Raw genomic sequence first — 26657 nt, 5'->3', positions numbered from 1 at the left:
GCCTCCATTGGCACAATGCACGGTACACTTTCAAGACCCTTAAAAGGTACTAAAGACGTCGTTATTGTACCTCTCACTACAGTGGTTCTACAATAACTTTATAAAGTGACGAGAATAGTTTTTGTGCGTAAAAAAAACCTAAATAATGACTTATATGGTGATGACCGATTTCAAAATAATGCATCATGAAGCTTCAAAGCGTTATGAATCAGCGAGTCGAATCATGATTCGGATCGCGTGTCAAACCGCCAAACTGCTGAAATCAGTTGACTTTGGCGATTCAAACCACTGAATCGACTCACTGATTCATAACGCTTCGAAGCTTCATGATGCCTTGTTTTGAAATCGGTCATCATGATATAAGTCGTTATTTAGGGTTTTTTGCGCACAAAAACTATTCTCGTCACTTTATAAAGTTATTGTAGAACCACTGTAATGAGATGGACTTTGTAACAACGTCTTTAGTACCTTTTAAGGGTCTTGAGAGTGTAAAGTGCATTGTGCCAATGGAGGCCTTTCTGAGCGATCGGATTTCAACTAAAATATCTTAATTTGTGTTCCGAAGATGAACAGAGGTCTTACGGGTGTCGAACGACATGAGGGTAAGTAATTAATGACATAATTTTCATTTTTGGGTGAACTAACCCTTTAATATTAATATAATAGGACTCCACAACAACAACAAAAACATTCAAAAATGTGTTGTCCCTGTTTTTTTATTAAAATATAATAACAAATGAGATTTGAGTGATATTTTGACCACTCAAAGGAAATGTCCATTTTAGTCCAATGTTTCCATTTCAGAAATATGGTCACTGTTTTCACTACATTAGTTTGAATCACTACATTTTAGTGATGAGAAATATTTGCAATAAATTTAGTCATGGATGATTTTAAATGTTCGAAATAGTTAGTTTTTTTCAAATGTTTGAATTTTGTATGTGTTTATCTGTTCCAAAGTTTAATAAATCAGACACTGATGGCACAGTGCTCTGTTTTAAGTCTTTTTTTTTCGAACCAAAAATGCTTTGCGCTGGTTAGGGGGTACTTGGCTGAAAAAATATTTCACTGAGGGTACATCACTGAAAAAAGGTTGAGAACCACTGCATCTGACGCTTTGCATTGCACTTGATGTAAGGCTTGGATGCAGCTGCTCGGCCATGGAAACCCATTCCACAAAGCTCTCTACACACTGTTCTTGAGCTGATCTGAAGGCCACACGAAGTTTGGAGGTCTAGCTATTGAGAAAGTTGGTGACTTCTTCACACTGTGCACCTCTGCATGCGCTGACCCCACTCTGTGATACTACGTGGCCTACCAATGCGTGGTTGAGTTGCTGTTGTTCCCAATTGCTTCCCGTTGTTAAAATACCACTAACAGTTGACCATGGAATATTTAGTAAGTCAATTTCACAAATGGACTTATTGCACAGTTGGCAATCACGGTACCACGCTTGAATTCACTGAGCTCCTGAGAGTGAGCCATTCTTCCACAAATGTTTGAAGCGTCTGCATGCGCTTGATTTTTATACACCTGTGGCCATGGAAGTGATTGGAACACCTGAATTCAATGATTTGTAGGGGTGTCCCAATACTTTTGGCAATTTAAAATAATGTAGGCATTTTTTACTGGTACCGTTTGGCATTATAGGACCCACAAATATTTCCCCATTGCTTTATTATACATTACAACATTATAGTAGTTTAATGTAGTACTGACACTAAAACTCTGTAAACTTTCATTTTCATTCTAATTTTCGTTTTGGGTGAACTATACACAATACATATTGCCACTATCCACAATATATATTGGTGCTTTTTTGTATTGTGAAATTGCAATTATATTGTGACGTGTATAAAAATAGGTGGTATAAAATCCACCCATATACTCATAAATATACATATACTCACACCCATGCAGTATAAAACAGTGATATTTTGAGGTATGCTAATAACTAGAAAATGAATATAATTTCAATAGTAACAACTTGAGTTTAATGTTTTTATCCAGTATTTTATATTAAGACATGATGGTGACATGAAAATGTATTGTATAACAGGAATCACTCACCTGTGGTAAATTCAATAAGGCTTTTTCATTTAATTACTTTTCGAAGATTTCTTTCCATGTTAATATTCAAGACCTGTTTTTCCACATTAGCCTGATGTCCATATGGTGGACATTATGGCCTTAAGACATGGTTAGAATGGAAAACCTGTGAGAACTCTGGAATGAAGATTCAAAGGTGTGTGCAGAGATAAATGACTGTAATTACACAACAAGGCATGCTGCTTCATTACAGCTGCTGTATATGACACTGGAGGATTAGTCACTCACAAATGAACAGCACTTAATCTGCCTTATTTCATGCAGTCTGACGTGGATGCAAGAGCAATTAAGAGAGATAAAATGGAGGAGGTAATAGTATTTTTCTCATTTTTATTGTTGGGAAATGCAGGGGAGATACATAAATAAACCTGATTCAAATTTTGCTGAATTTTTTAAAAATTTATGTTACAAATGCGTTTAGTTCTATTTGATGCATTCAACTTGATATTCAAGTATTGATATCAATATTCTGTGGTGTTCTCTTTCTGGTATGTTTGCTGGTTTTGAGCATGTACCTATTTATGGGTATTGTGCTTGTTTTATGGTGCGTTACTGATGACGTCATTAGTGACATCTGTGAGTTGATTTTTTTTTTTTCTTAGTTGTTGCATCAGAAGGTCCATTTAGGTGGAGGACAACAGATTAAATAAAATGTAACCATTACAGACACGCACTGTAATGCCCTACAATTTCCATTCAGAAATAGCTAGTAAATTTCACAATTAATAACAAAGAAACTGCATGTAACACATTGAATTAAACAAAGCATTTTGAAGTAGAAAGAAATAGTATTTTCTTGTAATAGTATGTAATATGTAATAGTAATAGAAATAGTATGTTCTTTTTCATTAGTACCTGTAATATTCTCATCTTTCTTGATTTTTTTTAGTTAATCTGTTTTATAGTTTCAAATGCTTTGCTCCCAAAACCACTAAATCATTTATTAAACTAGATATTTTCCACTTGCAAATGACTAATATACTACTGAACATAAATTATAATTAAATAGTTCAATAAAATTAATCATTGAATTTAATAAATATTTTACAATTACATCACCGTTTAAATATATTTAAAATATTGAGTTTTATAAATTATGTATTTGAATGTTTTTTTGCCCTTTAAAACGTGACACTTTTTGAGCCAAGTGGATTTTGATCACAATTCTTCTTGGTTTAATAAAAACGAATGTATTAGTTGGGAGTTGGCTGGTTTGTATAGTAAATACACCCTAAAGTAGGCCTACCAGACAAATATGTTTTACAGTTGTGCACTGAAATAAATCAATAAGATTGACTTAATTTTTCTTTGGCAAGTTTTTGCACGCATATTTTTTTAAGTAAATTTCACATATGGAATTAAATAGACTCTACTTAACTACGTTAAGTAAAATTTACAAAGAAAATAAGTAATTTTAACTTGGCCAGAAAAAGGTTGAGTAATTTCTACTTAGTTGATATTTCCTTTACAATACATTTTCCTCAAAAAATATAACATTTAATTAAACCACACTTTTAAAGTGTATGCTTTACTTAGAAATATCTAAGTAAATAACACAACATATATTGTGTAGATACCATATCTACATAATAGAAATTAAGCAGTACTTGAACACAGAGACCTCAATACTTGGTATACAATACACAGCGATGGTAACATGTTATGGATCGTTTTTGAGTATGAATGTGTCATTTTGAGTTGAAATGAATTTGTAATAGATTACAATATTTCATAGGCAGTGTATCATGATTTAATGAATCCATTTGGACATGTTTAATTATTTAGGCTTGGTTTCACAGGCTTTTCTTAGACTAAGCCAGGATTAGGCCTTAGTTCAATTAGGGCATTTAAGTAGCTTTTATAAATGTGACTTTGAAAAAACATTACTGGTGTGCATCTTGAGACAAAACAATGACACTGACAAATTTTAAGATGTTCGTGCAAGTTGCTTTCCGTTTCAGTTTAAATTTAGTCTGGGACTATAGCTTAAGCCTTCGCTGTGAAACCGGGAATTGGTTGCATAACTTGTGTTACATAACATATGTTATAAACCTTAGTTATAACATAAGTTAAATGTTATATGTTATACGTTTTACTATCAGTAGAGAGACTCAATGATCTTGATGTCTCTCGCAATCTACATTTTCTACATCTACACAATCTACTTTTTGAGAGAAGATTTTATTGTCGAAAAGTGGAGAAATTTAATGACAACAATTTATGGACCCTAGACCAGGCACAAAAACACATTTAACCTGTAAATCTTTAACGGCACATCAACTGGTATTTTAACTGTTTTAATAAGAGGATGCTAATTGAAGAAGAAAGAGTTACAGGTTGAGGTTTTACTCTTGGGAAATCAGTTGGGTTGTGTGCATTACGAGTCAGTTGAGTCACTAGACTTATTTGTTGTTAGCTGCTATTTATCTCCCAGTGGGAGATTTAAGATATGTCAATGAAACCGCTTCACAATAGTGAGCATTTAGAAGTGTGAAGAGGGCATTTCTTTACCATTGAACTGTGGGTAACCAGTGTCTTTAGCAACAGTTGGAGACCCTTTGCAGTTCCCATCCTCTAACATGGTTAACCTTTGAGCAGTTCTCTGTAAAAAAAAATATCAACTTTGTTTTACTCAAAACAATTGAGGCAACTATTTGCATCAGACTTCTAAGTATTTTAAACTCCTCTAATTTGTGTTTGAGCAAATAGACTTATAGAAGTAATTTCAACTCAATTTTCCTCGAAACACAACTCAAATACTTTGTGTAGCAGAAACCTAATTCAACTTAGTAAGCGCCAATAAAATTAGATGTAAAAATAACTTAAAAAACACATGAAGATAACTAAATTCAAAATTTTCCCTCCCAATTAAATCCCATGCAAAGCATTCTGGGAGCTAAAATATCCTTACCCCCAGTAAGATGCACACAATAAAATTAAGTTGTGACAAAATGTTAATTTAAATATAATACGGATCTAGCAGCAAACTAGTCTGACTCCGCCCTCCTTCGTACTCAAGGAAGTTAACGCTTGTCAATGGAGAGTGGCCAGACTCTCTGCACAAATTAAATGTACGAGATTCTGGTAGGACCAGACTAGCAGCAAACATCCTCGAAACATAGAGACAACGCTGTTATAAAATTACCCTAAAATATGAAATATGAGAAAAATTGCTAGATTTGTGTTGCCATATGGAAAAATACATTGTGAAAAAGGTTTGTTGTATCAGCCGAATCCAGCTGTACATATTTTAAGTAAATGTAACTTAAAGGTTTAGTTCACCCAAAAATGAAAATTCTGTCATTAATTACTCACCCTCATGTCGTTCGACACCCGTAAGACTTCCGTTCATATTCGGAACACAAATTAAGATATTTTAGTTGAAAGCTGATGGCTGAGAAAGGCTTCAGATAGGCCTCCATTGGCATTCAGTACATTTACACTCCCAAGACGCATAAAAGGCACTTAAAACGTCGTTACAAAGTCCATCTCACCACAATGGCTCTACAATAACTTTACGATGCGACGACAATAGTTTTTGTGTGCAAAAAAAAATCAAAATAACACCTTTATCCAACTTGTTATTGTCTTCCGTGTGTGCCTCCACGACGCATGCGCGAGAATATGACGCAGATCCGGCGCTCGGACACATGACCCAGAAGCGATTTGTTTACAAGCAGAGGAAGACGCGCGTATCTAAAATGTTAAATTCTACATTGATCGTGCTTTAGGTCTCGGCGAGTCGGCGTAGTTCTCAAAATGGGGCTGAATTGTGCATTTCATGGATTCCCGAACGCTGGCGCTATACGTCATATTCTCACGCATGCGCATTAAATTAAATTATAATGTGTGATTAAGGCACTCTTTGAATTAAGGGTAGCATTTGATTTTACAGTCCTGTTCCAAATGTACATACTATGTACTTATTATTTAAATACAATAACGGGGTAATAACTAGGTACTAATAACCTACCCCTAAACCTAACCTTAACCCTTGTTACCTTATATTACGTAAGTGCACATACTTTAAAATAAAGTGCAACCGAAGTATATACATTTAATTGCCTTTTAGTGTCAGGATTACGGTTAATAACTAACTATTTGCAGTTTAACCCTTAAACGCATTCCTCAGATCTTTAGAGACGTCATTCACTACCCTCCTCATAAAATCAACCATCTTAGTATTCCTCAATCAATTTTATTAAAAATTATAAAAGAATGCCTGTTTTCCCATTCATTTTTTGTAAAAATGGTATTGGGTCGCTAATGACCCAAGTTATGTAATAGTGTAAGTATATTTTTTTCTGCACAGCAATAATTGAATCTTTATTATTTATCACCTTTGTTCCACAAGGTGGCAATGTCTGATACACAATGATGAAGTGACGTTTCACTCATAGTTACCGCAGGCAGAAAACAAAAGAATAGGAAGAATCATCAGAAAAACTTGAAATGGCTCAGTGATTTACAGCAGAGCAAGTACTGAACGCAATCAAATATTAGTGTCACTGTCACTTGATGGTGGATCTGGTGAAGATGCTGTCAGCGATCAAAATATTGATTATGAAGATGTTGAAAATATGAGAATATGTTAGAGATGGCGAATGAGGCAGATGCTGAATGTACTGGGAAATGAGCTGTGACAAGGACAATGATGATGGTATAAAACATCTGCTCAAAATGAACCCTTCCAAGCTCAAAAAGTAACAAAATATGCTTTATTTTATTCTTCAGTATTTGTTCCTCTAATATCAGGAGAGTTTTATATTATCGTGACAGGTAGAGATCCATCTGTGTTAGATATCGACCCGGGGTGCTAAAGACCCGAATATGTAATAATGATTGGCGAAATATTCATGCATTTAAGGGATCAGAATCAGAACCTGGAAAACACATGTTTGTTCACCAATTTTAATATTTGTGTCGACGTATCCTATATTGTGGTCCCTCAGTGGTTGGATGGATGGTTGGCCTGGTAGTTTGGGTCTGAGGTGGGAAAATAAGAGTTCAGCAGTAACTTTTTTCAGAAGAAATTATAGTAAATCTCCTAAAAATTTCCTTAGAATGGGATCTATTACTAAACTCAATGCAGGACCACAATACTTCTAATAGTTTTACAAAGTTTCATCATAAAAACAGTTGCAATTTTCACTAGGCTATGACCTTCATTATTCCATTGTTTAGCATTTTATGTTACACGCAAACACACATATATTCAGATAAGTTTCACTTATCTAAAATGTGCATTAACATAATTTAAAGCATGTTAATCTCTTTGGAAATGTTCCTTCTCTCTCTCTAATGTCTTATTCTTAGCTCTTTTTTTCTTTTGGACAGAGATTATGCTATCAGTGTTCTTCTTCTCACAGGTCGTCTCTCAGAAATGAATCAGCTCATGTAAATATGCTAGACTGCTACCAAAGCACTCTGCTCACATTAGTGAAGCCATAACACACGATAAGACTGATAATAATTCCATGTTTTCCCCTGACTCTCTGTAACATTGAGACAGGAGTACAGTCATAAATGCAGGAAGTTACAGGATTTTGTGCGCACAAGTGGAAGACCGCACAGTAGCGAAGTTAAAACAATGAACGATTGCAGCGTTTCATAAATGGTCATAAATGGCTTTTTAGAGTTCTTCTCTTTGGCTCCTTTCTGTCTGAATGATAGCAGTGAACTTTTCTTGCCTCTGTCTGTATGTCTATTTTCTGTTTGTTAGACTTCTCACACAAACATAACCTTTGCCAAAAATTGCTTAATACATAGTAATTTCACAAAGATTTAAAGACAGCTGAACATTTTTTCACCATCAATCATCAATATTTTTTAACTGATGAAAATACCATGTGAAGGACTCTTCTGTATTGATTTTTTTTTTTACTGGACCTTACCCACATTTTTGAATTACACACATATAGGCCTATATGAGAAAGGGATAAGAACATTCAACTTTCATGTCAGTGCTGATGCTGTGTCATCTCGTCAATTACCCTTAAAAAGCACCCATTTTCTGCAAACATATTCTCAAAACTATCATTTTCAACATCTTCGAAACCAATATTTTGATGGCTGACAGCTTCTTCACCAGATCCACCATCAAGTGACAGTGACACTAATGTTTGATTGCGTTCAGTACTTGCTCTGCAGTAAATCACTGAACCATTTCAAGTTTTTCTTTTGTAGACTGGGTAAACCCAGCCCGATCTGCCGGCGATTTGATTTCGCCCTGCAGCTCAGGCTGGAAACCTGTAAATTATTCTATCCTGCTTCCGTTACAAATCTGCGGGGATCAATCACAAACTGGCTTATCCACTTGGCGCTTTTTGTTTACATTCAACATGGCGGCCCCCGAAGCGCAGCAACCCGTTGATGCCGCTGTTTTAAAAGATTTCAAAGGCAAGTTTTCTTTGAAACAGAACAGAAACATGCCCTGGAACAACACCTACAAAAGAAGGATTTGTTTGCCTTACCAGTGTTGGGCACATTACTTTAAAAAAGTAATTAGTTATAGTTACTAGTTACTTCTTACAAATAGTAACTGAGTTAGTAACTGAGTTACATCATTATAAAAGTAACTAATTACCAGGGAAAGTAACTACTGTGTTACTTTTTTTTCTTCAAATATGTCAAATAACTTGGATGCCCCCAATATTAATTATGTTAAATTAATGAATTGGACTAGCCTGACAAGCCAGACCCACATCAAAATGTGGGGTCTGGAAACTCACCATTGACAGGGCTCAATCCGAGGGGCGGGATAAACGGTTGTCTTTCAAATTCCCTCTGTACGCAATTGGATAGCGCCATGAGCGCTACAACCAACCAGAGCAAAGAAGGTGAAGCCGAGCTAACGTTAGTTGATAGACTTTTGCCGTATCCGGTTGGCAAAACTTCGAACATATCTTCTTTTCTTAAGAATGACTTCAGTGCCGTTCTTTTCTCAAAGAAAAGCTTAAAGGGTTAGTTCACCCAAAAATGAAAATTATGTCATTAATTACTTACCCTCATGTCGTTCGACACCCATAAGACCGTAAGAGAGAAGGAACAGAAATGAAGATATTTTAGTTGAAATCTGATGGCTCTGAAAGGCCTCAATTGGCACAATGGCACGGTTCACTCTCAAGACCCTTAAAAGGTACTAAAGACATCGTTACAAAGTCCATCTCACTACAGTGGTTCTAAAATAACTTTATAAATCTGTGAGAATAATTTTTGTGTGCAAAAAAACCCTAAATAACAAATTACATAGTGATGACGATTTTTAAAACAAGGCATCATGAAGCTTCGAAGCGTTATGAATCAGCGAGTCGAATCAGTGTTTTAAATCGCCAAATTTCAGCAGTTTGGCGGTTTGACACGCGATCCGAATCATGATTCGGCTCATTGATTCATAACACTTCGAAGCTTCATGATGCCTTGTTTTGAAATCGTTCTCACTATGTAAGTCGTTATTTAGGGTTTTTTCGCGCACAAAAACTATTCTCGCCGATTTATAAAGTTATTTTAGAACCACTGTAGTGAGATGGACTTTGTAACGATGTCTTTAGTACCTTTTAAGGGTCTTGAGAGTGAACCGTGCCATTGTGCCAATGGAGGCCTTTCAGAGCCATCAGATTTCAACTAAAATATCTTCATTTCTGTTCCGAAGATGAACGGAGGTCTTACGGGTGTAGAACGACATGAGGGTAAGTAATTAATGACATAATTTTCATTTTTGGGTGAACTAACCCTTTAACTCCAAGTCTTCCAGAGTCGCAGCCAAAGCCGATTCAAAAGACCGCTGTTCGTCAGCTTCTTTGTTTACGAGTAGCACTCAGAACCTCCGCAACTCTGCCGTGACGTGCCGTCATTATGTTAGGCCCGCCCACCGACTTTTCACACGCTGTGATTGGCCTGACCAGAGTTTGTTTTTTCCAGCTCTCAGCTCTACCGAGAGTTGCTAGACTACACTCGCGGCAAAATAAATTTTCTGCCTCTAGGGTGCGTCTAGATTTCTTGGCTAGAATTGGACACTAAATATAATAAATTATTATTATAAAACATTGTACATTAATGTACACTATTGTAATGTTGCTGTGGGACAATGTTATAGACACCTATCAAATTCAATACATTATTGTAAATATTATCAGTAGGCCTAATATAGTGTACATATTGTGTAAATATTATCAGTTCTATACTACTCCTTTGGTAGTGGAGCTCACGTTATCACCTGGGTTTTTAGCCACTAATTTTGTGGCGGCATGTGATGATGTGATGATTTTTCATTAGATTGGAATTACTTGCCACCGACGTGGAGAGACTCTCTTCCTGGGCATAAGTTGCACGTTACATAAACATTCTTACCTTTCACCTCAACGAGGGAAAAGTAGTGCTTATACTTCCAGTTTGCGAAAGCTGCCTTTGAAGTCGTTGGACTTGCCATTGCTCTGACTCCTCCTGGTCGTAGGTGTGTGTGACTGTGCAAATGCGTGTGCGTGTGTGTGTGAACTCAACCTCAACCTTGTCTCCCACCCACCAATCATCATCAGTTATGTGTACCACCCCACCCACCCCCCAACACGCAAGGCATGCACACACGCCCGCACGCACACACACATGTTGCAGGTCTGACTGACAGAGAGCCTGTTCGGATGAAAACCGCTTCAGGGAGCTCAATTATAGTAACACCGTATTTTATTCTCAGTAACGCTAATGGCGTTGTAACGGGAGAAACAGTAATTCGTTTGATTACTCATTACTGAAAAAAATAATTCCGTTAGTAACGCCGTTTATCTGTAACGCCGTTATTCCCATTACTGCTTACTACCGACCGGCTTTGGTAAAAGCCTAATTTACCAGCTAGCCCCGCTGGTGGCCAAAAGAATGGAGCTCAACTTAAACCCTGGATCGTTGGTCTGATTGGTTGTAGGACTATCCAATTGTCATTTTATTTCGAGTCATTTGAACAATGCCCGTCGATCACGCCTCTTGTGCAGTAGAAAATACAGAGCAGACTCCCCAGACTAATGTTCAATCTTAAAAGATTGAGCTTGGTCTGGTGATAGCAAGACAAATTATTTTGTTTTCTGCCTGCAGTAACTATGAGTGAAACGTCACTTCATTTGTGTATCAGACATTGCCACCTTGAGGAATAAAAGTAAATTGCACTTATTCATCAAAGATTCAATTAGTGTCATTTGTGACACTATACAATTTTTACAAAAAAATTTATGGGAAAACAGGCATTCTTTTATTTATTTATTTTCTTGTTATATTGCTTACAATGAATTTATTGAGGAATACTAAGAACTTGATGTCTAACTTAAAAAAATTAATGAGGAGGAAGGTAGTGAATGATGTCCCGGGTCACTAAAGACCTGAGGTATGCGTTAATTGTATACTGTGTTTACAATTAAACTGTTTAAGGAAACTGTTTAAAGATTAGCTTATACTCTAGTCTATATGATGGAATAGGCTACATTCATGTACAATATTGACAATACAGCAATAAACAAACTCTTTTCTTTTTATGCCGTGTGTGCCATTTCACTACCTTAATATGCTTTAACTTATTTATTTTGTCATGTTTATTCTGTACATCATTCCCTTTCCCCACACACAGTTTTATGATTCTTCATATAATTTAATTTTATGCCTAGTGGAATTATTACACACAATCCTGCTAAAACCTAAAATCAATACAATTACAACAAGCTCCATAGTAAAAATGTGTTCCCAGTATTGATCCGAAACTATAACACCATTCATTTTCATATGAAAGTATATACATGCAGAGCACTCTCAGATCAAACCGTCTCTTCTGTCGAGTTCATCCGAGCACACTCTCATCCGCACAACAATGGTCGCGTCAGAGGATATTATTTGTTGAGTTATCTTAGCGTAAACACTCAGCCAATCAGTTTGTGCTTGTATTATCTGCCGTGGCTTTCTCAGTGTTTATTCATACTGATAAGCTGAAGTGTGAGCATCAATATCTACTGTGTGTTGTTTCTCCTCATTGACTTTTATGGTTGCACTGGTTGGGCGACTCCAACCACCGATACAATCCTAAAAATTTTACAACAGAAGCCTCAGGAAATGTTCCTGTAAATTGTATGCGTAATATAAACAGAGAAACAAGCAATCTGTCTTGCACACTGTAGGCTGATCATATTTGTATTTGCGGAAGAAAATGTTCTCAAGAAAACATGTACTGACCATCACTGAGATTTACACAATTTCTATATGCCTTCGTGATCGGCCATGACATTAGGATTTACACTTGAATCTACTCCTGCATTTATGGGAGCTCACAGAGAAAGTGCCCATGCGCCTTTACTTATGTGTATGAATATGAGTATAGATTTATAAGTTGAATATTAGTAGAATTAATTAGGTCTATAACAATATTACTTAATATTCAACAGTATTATTGATCTGACTGAACTGATGCTGTTGTATGAGAACTGAACTGAGTTGGACGATGCCATCATTTTTTTGCAGAACTGCTTTATGAAATTAACTAATTTAATGATTGATGATCTTTACAAATGGAACTGAATCAACACCGAACTGTCTTCAGCTGTATGGAGTATTTTTGTAGGCCAAAACCCAGAAATGAATTAGCATTTTAGCACTTATGATTCCATCGTCCTGAAGTCAGTGGGGGTTTTTAATGGGTTTTTGGTTTAAAGTCTGTGGTGAACACAAGCTCAAGATATTTTCACATTTTATTCTATGACATAAAATATATCAGTAATACCCCCTTGTGATTTTAAAACCTTTTATTTGTCTTGAAAAAGAAGGTTGCTAGTGGCTAAATGGAACTACTGAGATCACGCGACCGTGGTGTAGTTTGTTTATAGAATAGCCTACTTTTAGCTTTTTACTTCTGTTGATTGTATTTGGGCCAATGGAAAAGAGGGAACTGATCTATAAATATGTAATTACTGCAGCACTCTATTAACATTAGGATGTAATCTGAGAAAAAATGACAGAAATATGTCAATTCCAACCCAATCTCATGAGAAAAATGTAACTGTGTTAATTACATGTCATTGATCTTTTTGTATGAATTCGGACGAAAACATGTCAGCATGAAGAAGGTCCATCCCTAACCTTAAACATTTGATTATACGAAAACGTATGAATGATATCATACAAATTCATATGAATTAGCTTGGCCTACTTAATCTACTCAAACATAAAAATAGTATCTAACTTAGGGTGACCATATTTTGATTACCGAAAACCAGGACACTCGGCCCGGCAATGAGATACTCAAATAATACTCGAAGTTTACTCAAAGATTTCTTATTAATTTCAATACGTTTAAAGTATGCCCCCTCTGTATGGATAGAAAATTGTTATATTAGGGCCAGGACAGGACTTGAAAACATGTCCTGGGAAAACCTGATGTTTGGTCATCCTAAGTGCCAAGAGAGTTTGTTGGATTTGTCTGTTCAACCATATTATTTGCATATTATTACATTTCCCAAATCTAATTCCCGACACTTACATTAAAACATAATCGAGTTGTTAGTCAATATATGTCATTTGAGTGCTCTGATGGAGTCATTAAAACACTTGAAGATTAATTCCACTGGCTAGTTAACTGATAGTTCAAGATGACTATTGATTAACCACCCCTGCCTTCTTTAGTAATCAATGATGTATAATTAACATTTCCAGCTCTCATTTTCTTCCGGAGTCTTTATTCTAAATGAATTTCTGTCATTTAGAGATTTGAGAGAAATCAGATCAGAAAGGATTTCCACATAAATCGTTGTATCACCTCCTTTGTACCACATGTTACAAATGTTCGTGATGCTAAGACAATAGTGTACAAAGCATTTTTTTTTACTTTGTTAGTTGGACGCAATCTGGATTAACGAAGGTCAGAACATGAGCCACATGCGTAGGCCTACGTGTCTGCACGCATTCAGCATGCGCTGTGTGTGTCCGCTCAGCTCCGCCTTCTAGTGGATTTACACAGGCATTTTACATTATTTAAGTATTATTTTAGCGGGCCCTTTATCAAACGCGACTCGTGAATATTATTCGCAGTGCAAAATACTTGCTAAACTTCAAAAATACCTTATTCAATGGACGCTAAAGGCTATATTAGGTAGGCCTATATTCAGTGGGGTTTACTATGGGCTGGGAGTTGATACTTCATCTGACACAACTAGAGAAAAAAGAGACTAAACGTTACGGGAAAAATGTGTTTTAATTCAAATTAGACATTATATCCGGAAATTAAGCGAGTAAGGTCCTCAAAGAGCGATTTTCATTCACAAAAATATGGAGAATGAAAAAGGTAAGCCACCAAAGGCTGTAGGCTACGCTGATTCTGACATATCAGTTCTTAGTTTCAGTCAGTGCAAAGTAGGCTAATTTGATAAAATAGCAGTATAATAATAATAAAAACACACCAATGTTCATTTCGTATTTCCAATAATAGGCTACCCATAAACAAGTAATATTCAAACACTATTTTCGTTTCCCCTATCGTGAATTTGTAGGCCTACATTCTTGTAAAATTCTAGCCTACTGATGTGCACTACAGTTGTGTGTGTGTGTGTGTGTATGGACTATTTTACAATGGCTTCAAACATAAACACAGCTGATCCAATCAGAATTTTGAATCTGAAATATTAAATAGTCCTACATCATTCCATTCAAGACGAAATACAGTACCTATAGACACTATGTGCATAACTGCACAAAACCCATTGACAACTATTATCCTTAATTTACATGTCAGGAAGGAAATATATCTTCCTGTGGGAGAATGCCAAATGTTTTTTCTTAATAAAATGACATCTTAATGAAAAAGCGACCATGTTATAAAAACAATAAGGCACTTGAGGCCATATTGTGAATATATCCCTGCTTGTTGTGCTTACCTTATTATAAAAATAGTCACAATATTTACCCTATTGCTGAATTATGTAACAGCATACAATTGTCTAAGCTTGCTCCGCCACGGAATAAAAAATAAAAAGGGTAATTGGCTAATTGCGACATTTTTTCTTTCAAAAGTAAGTTTATACTCTCTTAAGAATAAAGCTTCTTAAATGGTTCTTTGGCAGGGTGTATGGTTCCATGAAGAACCTTTAATATCCAAAGGACCTTTCCATTGGACAAAAGGTTCTTTGTAGCGCAGACAGGTTCTTTAGACTATAAAATGGTTAGAAAAAAATGGTTCTTTTAAGAACATTTCACAAAGCGGTTCTTCAGGGAACCAAAAATGTTTCTTCTATGGCATCACTGTGAAACCCCCTTTTTGGTTCTTCCTGGCACCTTTATTTTTAAGGGTGTATCTCACATTTCAGACGTTATAACTAGCAATTGCAAGTTTATATCTCACAATTTGAGAAAAAAAAGTCAACGAGTTATAAACTCACAATTACGATAAAGTCAGAAATAAATTTCGTCCTGTGGCGAAAACATGTAAGTTACAAAAAGTAACAAATTGTAAGTTTAAGCAAATGTAATTCTAGTATTATACAGCCGTCTTGTTAATGTCCAGAGTCTCCTAGATATTGAGATCACAGGGTTGGATGGCTTGTGCCAATGACTCATTAGTTCATCATTAACACTCTGGTTGTGTGTAAGTGCTGGGTGGGGTTTGGACCTCCCTCTGGGGTCTCTTGAGCTATAAAAGCATCATGGTCTGGTGAGAGAGGAGCAGATCAACAGCAACAACCAACTTCAGCTCTACACAATCCTTCTGAGCCTGAACATCTATTGCAAAGTAAGTAGCATTCTGCTTCTTTAGTTGATGATAACTTAATCATAACGGCATCAGAATCAGGACCATGGATAGCTCTGTTACAAAATACATTAGTGTGTGAACTTGACAAAACTGTTCAGCGTTGAGCATCTCTTGGGTCTATTGATAGAGCAAAAGGGAAATGTTTCATATCTTTGAAATGTTCTGTAGACTTTGAGACTTGCTCTGATCAAAAGTGTTACTTTTTGTGACTAAAGGTTTTCTCTCTGTGTCTATCAGATGGCAAGTGCACTGCGATCCTGGACTGTGCCGCTGGCTCTTGTGCTGTGTGTCATAGTATGTCTCAGCAGCCTGGCTGAAGCTTACCCGCCTAAACCAGAACCTCCAGCGGGAGATGTGGGTCCAGAGGAGATGGCCAAGTACCACACGGCTCTAAGACACTACATCAACCTCATCACACGACAGAGGTAAGGCTACAATGACCCGGCTGTGCAACGTATAATTGTATGGGTAACACATTACAATCAGGTTCCATTTGCTAACATTATTTAACTACATTAGTTAACATATGATAAACATATGATAAAGCTAACAATGATAAATACACGTGTTAATCTCAGTTAAGTTTAATTTCAACATTTACTAATACATTATTAAAATCAAAAATTGTACCTGTTAATATTATTTAATGGACCTGAGCTATGAACTAACAATGAACAGTTGTATTTTTATTAACTATTAATTCATCAAAAAACGTTAACTAATGGAACCTTATTGTAAAGTGTTACCGTTATTAGTACCACTTAATGATAACTTTTATTAATAATAGTCAGAACATGATATTTGCAGTACTTAAAACTGTACTAAATGGAAATGTCATGAAACATTTTATTTCATATTTATATTTCCCAAAAAAACGTCATATATTTGATAACAGTATTAAATGTAATTTAAGTTAACATTATTTAATACATTAATCCTCATGAAATGATAATGAACAAAATGTTTACAGCATTTATTAATGTATTTAATGCATTTACTAATATGTAAATTTGTTACATACATAACATTAGATAAGCTATTATAAAATTAACATCAATTAACATTAAACAATAATAGACCTATATCTATAAATTTACATTAACCTACATTATTAATGTTTCTTAATGTCTTCTTATTGGAAGTTATTAATTGTTACAATTGCAAAGTTCATATTGTCTTAGAGACAATCCTAATCCATAAAACAGAAATTCTGTGTAAATTGTTTGTAATAGCATCTTACATAAATGTCACATTGGACTGAACGCAACAATATCTTTTAGAATTATTTTACAAAACAATTTCTTCTGCCCGTAATTCATGATTAAAGCCCATTGTACAGATGCAACCCAAGCTGAGTAAGTTCAGATGATTCTTGAAATATGATTCTGTGGAAATAAAAGCAGAAAACAGCTAATGGCCCAACAAAGATTTTCAGATGATAATGGAGAATATGATGCCTAAATTAATGGAATCATTTCTAACACATCTCTCTCTCGCTGCCCTTTCTCTCTTGCTCTCATCATAATGACGTAATTTACTGTGAATGAGTGTATTGCAGTTTTTTTTTTTTTCACATCACATTTTACAGTCAATGAGTTTCTTGAGCCTTTATTAAATTTGTTTAAATATCCCTAACAAAAAAGTACTATAGCAGGTACAGTTATGGTATTAAATGTTGTTACCATACATACTTTGATATGTAGGCCTATGTATTATATTTTATATTCCTGTAATATGATATTTGCATGGTACTCAAGAGTAGAAAAAGAAAAAGCTATTATTATTGACTAAAAACCACTAAACTAAAACCATAAAAAAAATTCTATAAAAATAAAAAATACATATTTTGATTTTGATTCTGCTATATTGTTCTCATTTTCTTTAAGTTTAACTTGATATTTGACTTAAAATGAAATGTATAATAAAAAATATTAACAAAAATATAATAGGATGTCAATGTTAGTCCCTAAGGTTCTCAAGCTGCCTTTTGTCTGTAAAATCTCTATTGTTTGTAAAGCTGCTTTGAGCAATGCGTGACAATGTTGTGATAAGCACTAAACTAATTGAATTGATTTGAATACAGTCAATGCAAGAGGGTTCATAAGAGAATAAATCGATTCGATTTTACAGTTTAAACAAAGCCTCTTTTTATTGTGTGTTCTTGGTTTTACTAAATTGTGCGTTGCTATGTTTTTCTCTGAACACTCACAAATGTGCGAGGGGTGGGCTGAGTAGCCAGATATCCTTCAACCTGTACATAACCCCTCATTATTGTGCTGTGCGCTAAGATAGATTGTTATTAAGTGGGATTAACATGTCTGGTAACGTCTCTGATAATGCATGCTAGAGATCTACCCTGATATTTTCTGCAGCAAATTTAACCTTAAAAGGCCACAATTAAATGACGTTCGTGTGTTATTTCGGTTCGGTTTCTTGTTGATTTGCCTATTTCTCTGAATTGATCTACATTTATCTTGAAGATGTTTCAGTTGAATCAGGAAGTTGGATGGTGCTTGTTTGTTCAGCACTATGCTACAGCTCACAATTAGGGTAATGGAATTTGAACAAACGCTAAGCACGTAATTTGTGCTTCAGACTTGACCGACACCTCAAATCATGCTCGTACATCTTGTTTCTCATTCTTCAGATATGGGAAGCGATCCACCCAAGAGGATGCTGTGGCTGAACTGCTGTTCGGAGATGATGAACAGGACGTCAGGCCCCGGTATATCTTGGTTACTCTTACATCACAGCTTTGTATCAATGCATGTTGTATTTAATCACAGATACTAACGCACCTGCTTAGACAGTCACAGTCAGTCCAGAGATATTCAGACAAACCCCTGGTGGAGATATGAAAATTAACAATTTTGTTTTTGTGCAGCATGGAAGACTTGTTATGGTGACGCGACTCCTCTCTCCTCATCTGTGGCTGATGCACTGGCTTTCTTCATCCATTCATCTCTATGATAATAAATGAACAGCAGAAACCAGCATGAGCCAAACTCTCTTCAAAAAGAGGCTCCAAAAACACCTCATGATCCGTATATCTCAATCGGCCTCTTTCTCTCTCTTTTTCTTTTCTCTTTCTATGATTTAATTTACGCTTTGTGAAAGACAATTGTAAATAATTTATTATTCATCTGACAAAATTGACAATAATAAAAAATAACTGAATGTTGAACGCTTGATTCCTCTCTTTATTTATGCATTTAATTGTATTTATTTCAGTGCTATCAAACGATTAATTGCATCCAAAATAAAAGTTTGTGTTTACATAATATGTGTGTGTACTGTGTAGCCTATGATTATTATGTATATATAAATACACATACATACATGTATATACTGTATATATTTATATCCTATTACATATGAACTATATAATAAATAAATAAATATAAAAAAAACTTAAATATATACACATGCATGTGTGTGTATTTATACACAATAATTATACACACACACATATATTATGTAAACACAAACTTGTATTTTGGATTAATCGTTTGACAGCACTAATTTATTAATTTACCTTTTCTTAAATAAAGAAAGATTGTGTCTGAACTAGTACATCTGTATACCACTAGATGGAGGAACTCAACAATATTTCTAAAATGTTTTGTTTAATTTGCCAGTATCATTGTTTTATGATCACAGTTTGGAAGATTGTTTTTTATTGTTATAAGATAAATACAAATATTTAAAAAAATTACCATAAATATTCATATTGCACTGAACAAAAACTGGACATTCTTTAACTTCATATGGTACGTAATACGCTATACATCACATTAGTATTTCAATAAGCTGAAATAAAAATGTTTAGGCAATATTAATCTGTCTAATGATTTATATTTCTGTCTTTCAAGTGAGGATGAAAAATTACAATGAATAGAATAGTCCTTGGTATTATCATAAGTTTGGACATGTAGCTTGGTAATACCACTTTTTTTATTTCAAGTGCACTATATTTTCAGGATATTTTTGAAAAATAACCGAGCATGCTAATGGGATAGTGTGTTTGGTTGTCTATAATTGCTATTAATATATATATATATATATATATATATATATATATATATATATATATATATATATATATATATATATATATATATATATATATATATATATATATATATATATATATATATATATATATATATATATATATATATATATATATATATGTATATGTATATATATATATGTATATGTATATATATATATGTATATATATATGTATATATGTATGTATTACATATATACATATAGCAGTATATATGTATGTATATATATATATGTATATGTATATATATATATGTATATGTATATATATATATATGTATATATATATGTATATATGTATATATATATGTATATATATATGTATATATGTATATATATATGTATATATATATGTATATATATATATATATATATATATATGTATATATATATATATATATATATATATATATATATATATATATATATATATATATATATATATATATATATATATATATATGTATATATATATATATATATATATGTATATATATATATATATATATATATATATATATATATATATATATATATATGTATATATATATATATATGTATATATATATGTATATATATATATATATATATATATATATATATATATATGTATATATATATATATATATATATATATGTATATATATATATATATATATATATGTATATATATATATATATATGTATATATATACATATATATATACATATATATATACATATATACATATATATATACATATATATATATACATATACATATATATATATACATATATATGTATATATATATATATATATATATATATATATATATATATATATATATATATGTATATATATATATATATATATATATATATATATATATATATATATATATATATATATATATATGTATATATATATATATATATATATATGTATATATATATATATATATATATATGTATATATATATATATATATATATATATATATATATTAGTAGCTATGTAAAGACAGAGACTGCGGTATGTGGTGAATTGTTCTTAAACTGTAAAGGTTTGAGTGATTTAATAAAAGGTATAGCTGGCGATGTTGTGGGGTCCGCAGAGAGGCGTGGAATGTGTTGCCCCTTTAAGACTCACAGCATCTCAATATACAACAAAAGCGCATCGCCGCCGGCCAGATACGTGATGTAAAGCAGTTACACAGATTGTTTAAATCTTCGTGTAGTTATCAGGTACTGAGAGGTTGACTGAGCAGATAATCTAGTTGAAAGTGTTCGCGTGGTAATATATTGCTGTCTGTGAGACCACGCACTGGTTGCTGTGTTATCAGGTGTATGTGTGTGGTAAATAAAACGCGAAATTGTTAATGACTCGGAAGCCTATGGATTATACGCGTTAATTCAGCGACCATCATCATGACCGCCGTCTGCAAAAAGTGAAAGACGTGCACTGCTGGTTTATTTCACCCTGTCAGACATCACAGGTGAGTCAAAGGCGTTCATGACAGATAGTGAAACAGCTCATTACACTCCTTTCTGCACAGCGAGCTATGCGACGAGATAAACAAGTAGGATATAGACAGAGTTTGAGCTGAACTGTATTTGAGTCTTTTGCACTGATCGATGTCAGTGTTTATCACTGTGCTCGCACAAAAAAATACAATGGTATTACATTGCCTTTTCTGGATATTTGGTATGTTAGTAATATGGGATTCTTTGGTGAAGCTACCATTTACCATGTAAAATAAATAACACAGAATAGGAAAATGGTAATCATTCAGTACCATGGAATATATTATAAGCGTACCATGCTTTACCATCTGATACACTGTACCATACATACCACACTAAATGTGTTCAGGTTGTATTTAAACTGAAAACCATGTATTTTTAGTATATATATATTGATAGTTAATTAACAGTTCGCTTAATTTACAATGACGTCACCCATCATGATGACTTTGTAAGGTGACTTTGATCTCACTGCTTTTATTAGTTTTTTTTCCCCAGTCCATAAATCATTAGAAAAGATAGATGATGTAATTAAATATTAACTATATGCTGTCAATTCATTATGTTTATAATTGAAATACTTTATACAAGTAGCCATGAGTGAAAACAACAACAGCGTCACTGCATGAGGCTTAGTCCAGAGTTTGGTTTCTAATGGACATTTTTTCCTGCAAATATAGTAATTATTATTATTAATTTAAAACAATATATATATATATATATATATATATATATATATATATATATATATATATATATATAATTTTCTATTATGGTTGTGAGACAGATCTGTCAAGGTTAAATACTTGTTTTTATTTGCATTATTAATTTCATGTCATTATTATTATTATTTTTTTATTATTATATGCATTTACATTCCTATTACCATATTTCTATTTATTATTGAATTTATTCAATAATTTAAGTTTTATGTTGTCCTTTTTCTTCTTGTAGTAGTTAATGTCCCATATGTCCTGTATGTCCCTATATTTGGCTATAGTTGGCTATATTCATGTCCCTATATTTGGCTATGAATCAGTGGTCAGTTCTTTTAATATGTGTTTGCTGGCTTGTGTGGGAAAGTCGACACCTCTTCAACTCCTACATTCTTTTCTGAGTCTCATTCATAAACATGACATGACCTCTCTGCTTCTGTTCCACTCGGTGTGTGACAGCTTTACCCACGTGTGCAGCTCCAGGGACTGTTTCCATGAAAACCGGTGATGTAGTCATTGCACTCAATAAAAACAAGTGACAATGCAAGATGAGGTATTTGACCAGAAGGTCTAGGATTTGATTGATTTTGCTTTGATTTTAAAACTGTGATAGGCTATAAGGTCATTCACATGTTTCCGATTAAATAATATACAGTCAGTGAGACAACAATATGCCATGGGAAGAGGTTTTCGGTCGTCACTCGTTTGGCACATTATTGTACACCAGGTGGCACAACAGCTGCCAAAGAGGCAAATTTGCTTATTAAATTATCTGTGTGTAGACACACAAAGACAGACCATGAACACTTCTAAAAGCTGACCACAGATTGTTCTGAAACTTGAAACCAGCCAGTTACTTAAATAACGTACATCACAATCTCGTAATAAAGATCATTAATCAACATGTCTAAATGACATGCCTAAACACAGAACAGCACCATTAACAAGATTTACTCTCCAATTTTCTAGCTCTTTTGCTCCATTCAAATACCCTACAGTAGAGGCTCTTGGGATTTCATGTGTTGCTAGGCAACCAGCACTGCAGCTGCGCAGCCGGAGAGTTAATGCTACAGTACTGTTAGTGCTGACCTCCCACTGTCATCTGCTCTCCTGACTGCCTTTGGTTAAGTTAATTGAGCATATGTGTGTGATTGTGTGTGTATGTTTAATACGGCTGTATCTGCGTAAATCAAAAGCAATACAATCTAGAAAAAAAGTGGTGCTTTGCTTGTGCAAATTCACAAGTGGATGGCTGAAACTCATTGCTGTTTACACTGATGTTTCAAATGTGTCAGGTGGAAACAGGGCCCAAGGTATTATGGTCTCTTGATATTTTAAGTCCCTTCTTCAATATTAGTCAATAAAGTCAGGCAAACATCGTAAGTCTGATCACTTAGGCTACGTTGACACCGCAAGCCTTACTGCTCAATTCTGATTTTTTTTGTATAGCTGTTCACATTGTTGGTTTAAATGTGGTCAATAACAGATTCCAGTGCGAACAGATCATGGTCCTGAACTGACCCGCATGTGCAAAAGAACATTAAAAAGTCGTCACGCAGCACGCTGTCATACGGAAGTAAACTCAGAGAACATTCAAGCGATAGTTCACCCAAAAATGAAAATTAGCCCATGATTTACTCACCCTCAAGCCATCCTAGGTGTATATGATATTCTTCTTTCAGACGAATACAATCGGAGATATATTAAAAAATGTCCTGGCTAATCCAAGCTTTATAATGGCAGGGAATGGCAGCCCAAAATGTTTAAGCCCAAAAAAAGAGCATCCATCCATTATAAAAGTACTCCACGCGGCTCCGGGGGTTAATAAAGGCCTTCCGAAGTGAATCGATTGGTTTGTGTAAGAAAAATATCCATATTTAACACGTTATTTAAGGGGTACTTCAGCGCTGGAAAGATGCATGTGTATTTAAATTTGGGTAATTTATGTAATTGAAATTATTTTTGAAGTTGGTGCCTTCTAAACTGAGAAAAGCCAGAAAATGTATTTTTGGCTCATATGGATGAAAGACAACAACTCCCAGAATGCACTTGCTTCGCTGAGGCCACTCCCAAGCCACGCCTACCGGTTACACCCCACCATTGTTTTCTTTTTTATAGTAATAAAATAATTTATTTCAGTTAGAGAACAGACACTGCAATTCAAAAACTGAACGTGTCTGCTCAATACAGCACGAGCCGAACGAATGTCGCCGCACAGACCAGCAGCAGGAGTCAAATTTCATTCATCACGAGAGTAAACAGCTGACAGACCAGATGATCACGGAAGATTTGATTTCAAAGCTAAATGCGCCTATTTAAGTGAGTTTGTCATTGTAACGTTTTGTTGTTGTGTTTTTTCATGAACCCACAATTCAAGCAACCCGCCCCGATTTGGCGCTAATTTTAAACGAAACTAAAATGAGCACGGCATTCATTCACAGCCGCATTGTCATTAATTCACGGCCTCACAGTCATTCACGGTGCATGTCCAGTCTGGCGTGTTTTCAGTTCATGCCTATGGAAGCTTAACTTTCATAGGAATTTATTGAGCTTTGCTCCGCATCGCTCCGTTATGAATGTCCGTGCGGCCGTCTGTGTCTTACATTCTGTAAGTGAGATCCCACCCCTATGGGCGGGTTGAAAACATGCGGAACTAGCTCCTACTACTGGCTGTAGTCTCTAGCCTCTGTCCAAAAAAGCCTCCGATGACGTAAAATGATGATAATTGCGTCATCGGAGGCTATTTTCCAGACATAAAATACATAAATTTCTTGTCTCAGGGGGAAATTAGGGGGGGGAAGCATGATCATTCAAATATACTACCGGGTTTCTACTGATACAAAGCTTAATACTAAATCACTGAAGTAACCCTTTAAGTAAAATATAGCTTCCGCCAGACCACCTTCCGTTTTCAACTTATGAAAAAAACGTAACTGGCGCAACATCAGATGTAGCGTAAGCGTTTTGAACTGCGAGAGGTGTTACACTTTCTTCGTAAGTTGAATATAGAAGGCGGTCCACCAGAAGCTAGATATTTTACTTTATAAAGTATTTTATAAAGGCCTTTAGGCCTTTACTAACCCCCCGGAGCCGTGTGGAGTACTTTTATAATGGAATGATGCACTTTTTTGGGCTTCAAATTTTGGACTTCCATTCAGTGCCATTATAAAGCTTGGATTAGCTAGGACATTTTTTAATGTAATTTTGATTGTATTCATCTGAAAGAAGAATGTCGTATACACCTAGGATGGCTTGAGGGTGAGTAAATCATGGGGTAATTTTCCTTTTCAGCAGAGTTTTTAAACATTTATGATATGAGCCCTCATGTTTTGCTTTCATATAGAGCTGTCACCGTCCTTCACTGACTATCTTTCGCAACTGTCTTGAAAATTTTGGTATGTAAAATCTTTGAAGCGACTCCCATGTGCGCAGAATTGTGGCGAATGTTGCATTAGAGTGACGTAAGAGTCGTATGAATTCCGATATGACTGTTCAGACTGAGGTCGCATTGCAAAACATCTGACCGGTATGGGATTAAGGACCACATATGGAAGTGTCTCAAATCAGAATTGAAAAGATCAGATTCCATGTGGTTTGTGCTATTCACACGGTCATGACAAAAACCGATCTGAGTCACATATGAGCAAAGAAATCAGATTTGCTTTACCTGTGGGGACTATATCTTTTAGCAAAGGGGTTCCCAAACTTTTACGTTAGCTGAACCCCTTAAAACTTTTACTTGAAGTACCCCTTGAAATTTGAAGTTACCATTTTAATAAGTTAGTGACGCACGTTTACGGTTAATGATGAATAATGTCACATAAAACACAAAAATGATGTGTGTAATTGAACACAGTGATGCTCTTCACTTTGAAACACAGTGCAACTGACTTGCTATATATTTGTTTTGCAGCCTTTAATTTGATAACCCTGATATAAGATTGATGAAGTTTTCAGATTTATTTCAATTAATTGTGCAGCCCCATTTTATATTTTAATGTTACGTTTGATTTAATTAATTATTAGCTTTCCATCATCTCACAAACTGCAGTTTCCTCATACCCCAGTTTGGGAAACTCTGTTCTAGCAGAAGAATGGATTCTCTAGTAGTAACCATTTTATAAATAGTATTTGAGGGTGTGTTAAATTGTCAATGTAGTAAAGTTTTTTATAGTAACTAGTAACTTATTTCTTTGTAAACAACTTTGTAAAAACCACTACTTGGTGTAGATTGTAATTACTATTTAATGTAGTCTCTGTCATTGCCATGGTGAACCAACACAAAGGAGAAAAGAAAAAATAGAAGCTGCGTGTGCGAGGGGAGCTTATGGTTGTCTTGGTTACAACCATTTTCCCAACCTGAGGGAATGGAAAGGGGCTATTTTTAGCCCATATTCACCAGGACCTGTGGATTTGTGCCTTTTTTGAACATTTGTTTGTTCAGTTGTATTTGTTCGGGATACTGCTATCCCGGATTGAAATTTTGTTAAAC

The 26657-nt window shown here is 34.5% G+C and overlaps 2 protein-coding genes across 3 annotated transcripts in view; both read left to right on the top strand.

The window, feature by feature from the left end:
- The first annotated feature begins 15714 nt into the window (after window positions 1–15714).
- pyyb (peptide YYb) lies at window positions 15715–19055 on the top strand. Its single transcript, XM_079846155.1, has 4 exons — window positions 15715–15853; window positions 16112–16299; window positions 18522–18599; window positions 18759–19055. Exons 2-4 carry the CDS (start codon window positions 16112–16114, stop codon window positions 18778–18780), a joined length of 288 nt encoding a protein of 95 aa, XP_079702281.1. The 5' UTR covers window positions 15715–15853; the 3' UTR covers window positions 18781–19055.
- A 2017-nt stretch (window positions 19056–21072) lies between these two features.
- Window positions 21073–26657, top strand: part of mpp2b (MAGUK p55 scaffold protein 2b) — an 81603-nt gene continuing 76018 nt past the window's right edge. For both annotated transcript variants that reach the window (XM_079801317.1, XM_079801315.1), the window contains exon 1: window positions 21073–21421. The gene's annotated coding sequence lies outside the window, so the exon portion shown is untranslated. The remainder of the gene's footprint in view (window positions 21422–26657) is intronic.

The sequence above is a fragment of the Gobio gobio genome, assembly GCF_949357685.1.
Source record: "Gobio gobio genome assembly, chromosome: 20".
In the NCBI taxonomy this organism is placed as follows: Eukaryota; Metazoa; Chordata; class Actinopteri; order Cypriniformes; family Gobionidae; genus Gobio; species Gobio gobio.
This window is presented reverse-complemented; position numbering and strand designations above follow the sequence as displayed.

Excerpts from the sequence above, each read along its gene's own strand:
- pyyb (XM_079846155.1), top strand. The coding sequence starts at position 16,112 with ATGGCAAGTGCACTGCGATCCTGGACTGTGCCGCTGGCTCTTGTGCTG. Across the intron at positions 16,300-18,521 it reads AACCTCATCACACGACAGAG|ATATGGGAAGCGATCCACCC; the intron begins GTAAGGCTACAA and ends CTCATTCTTCAG. Across the intron at positions 18,600-18,758 it reads GAACAGGACGTCAGGCCCCG|CATGGAAGACTTGTTATGGT; the intron begins GTATATCTTGGT and ends GTTTTTGTGCAG.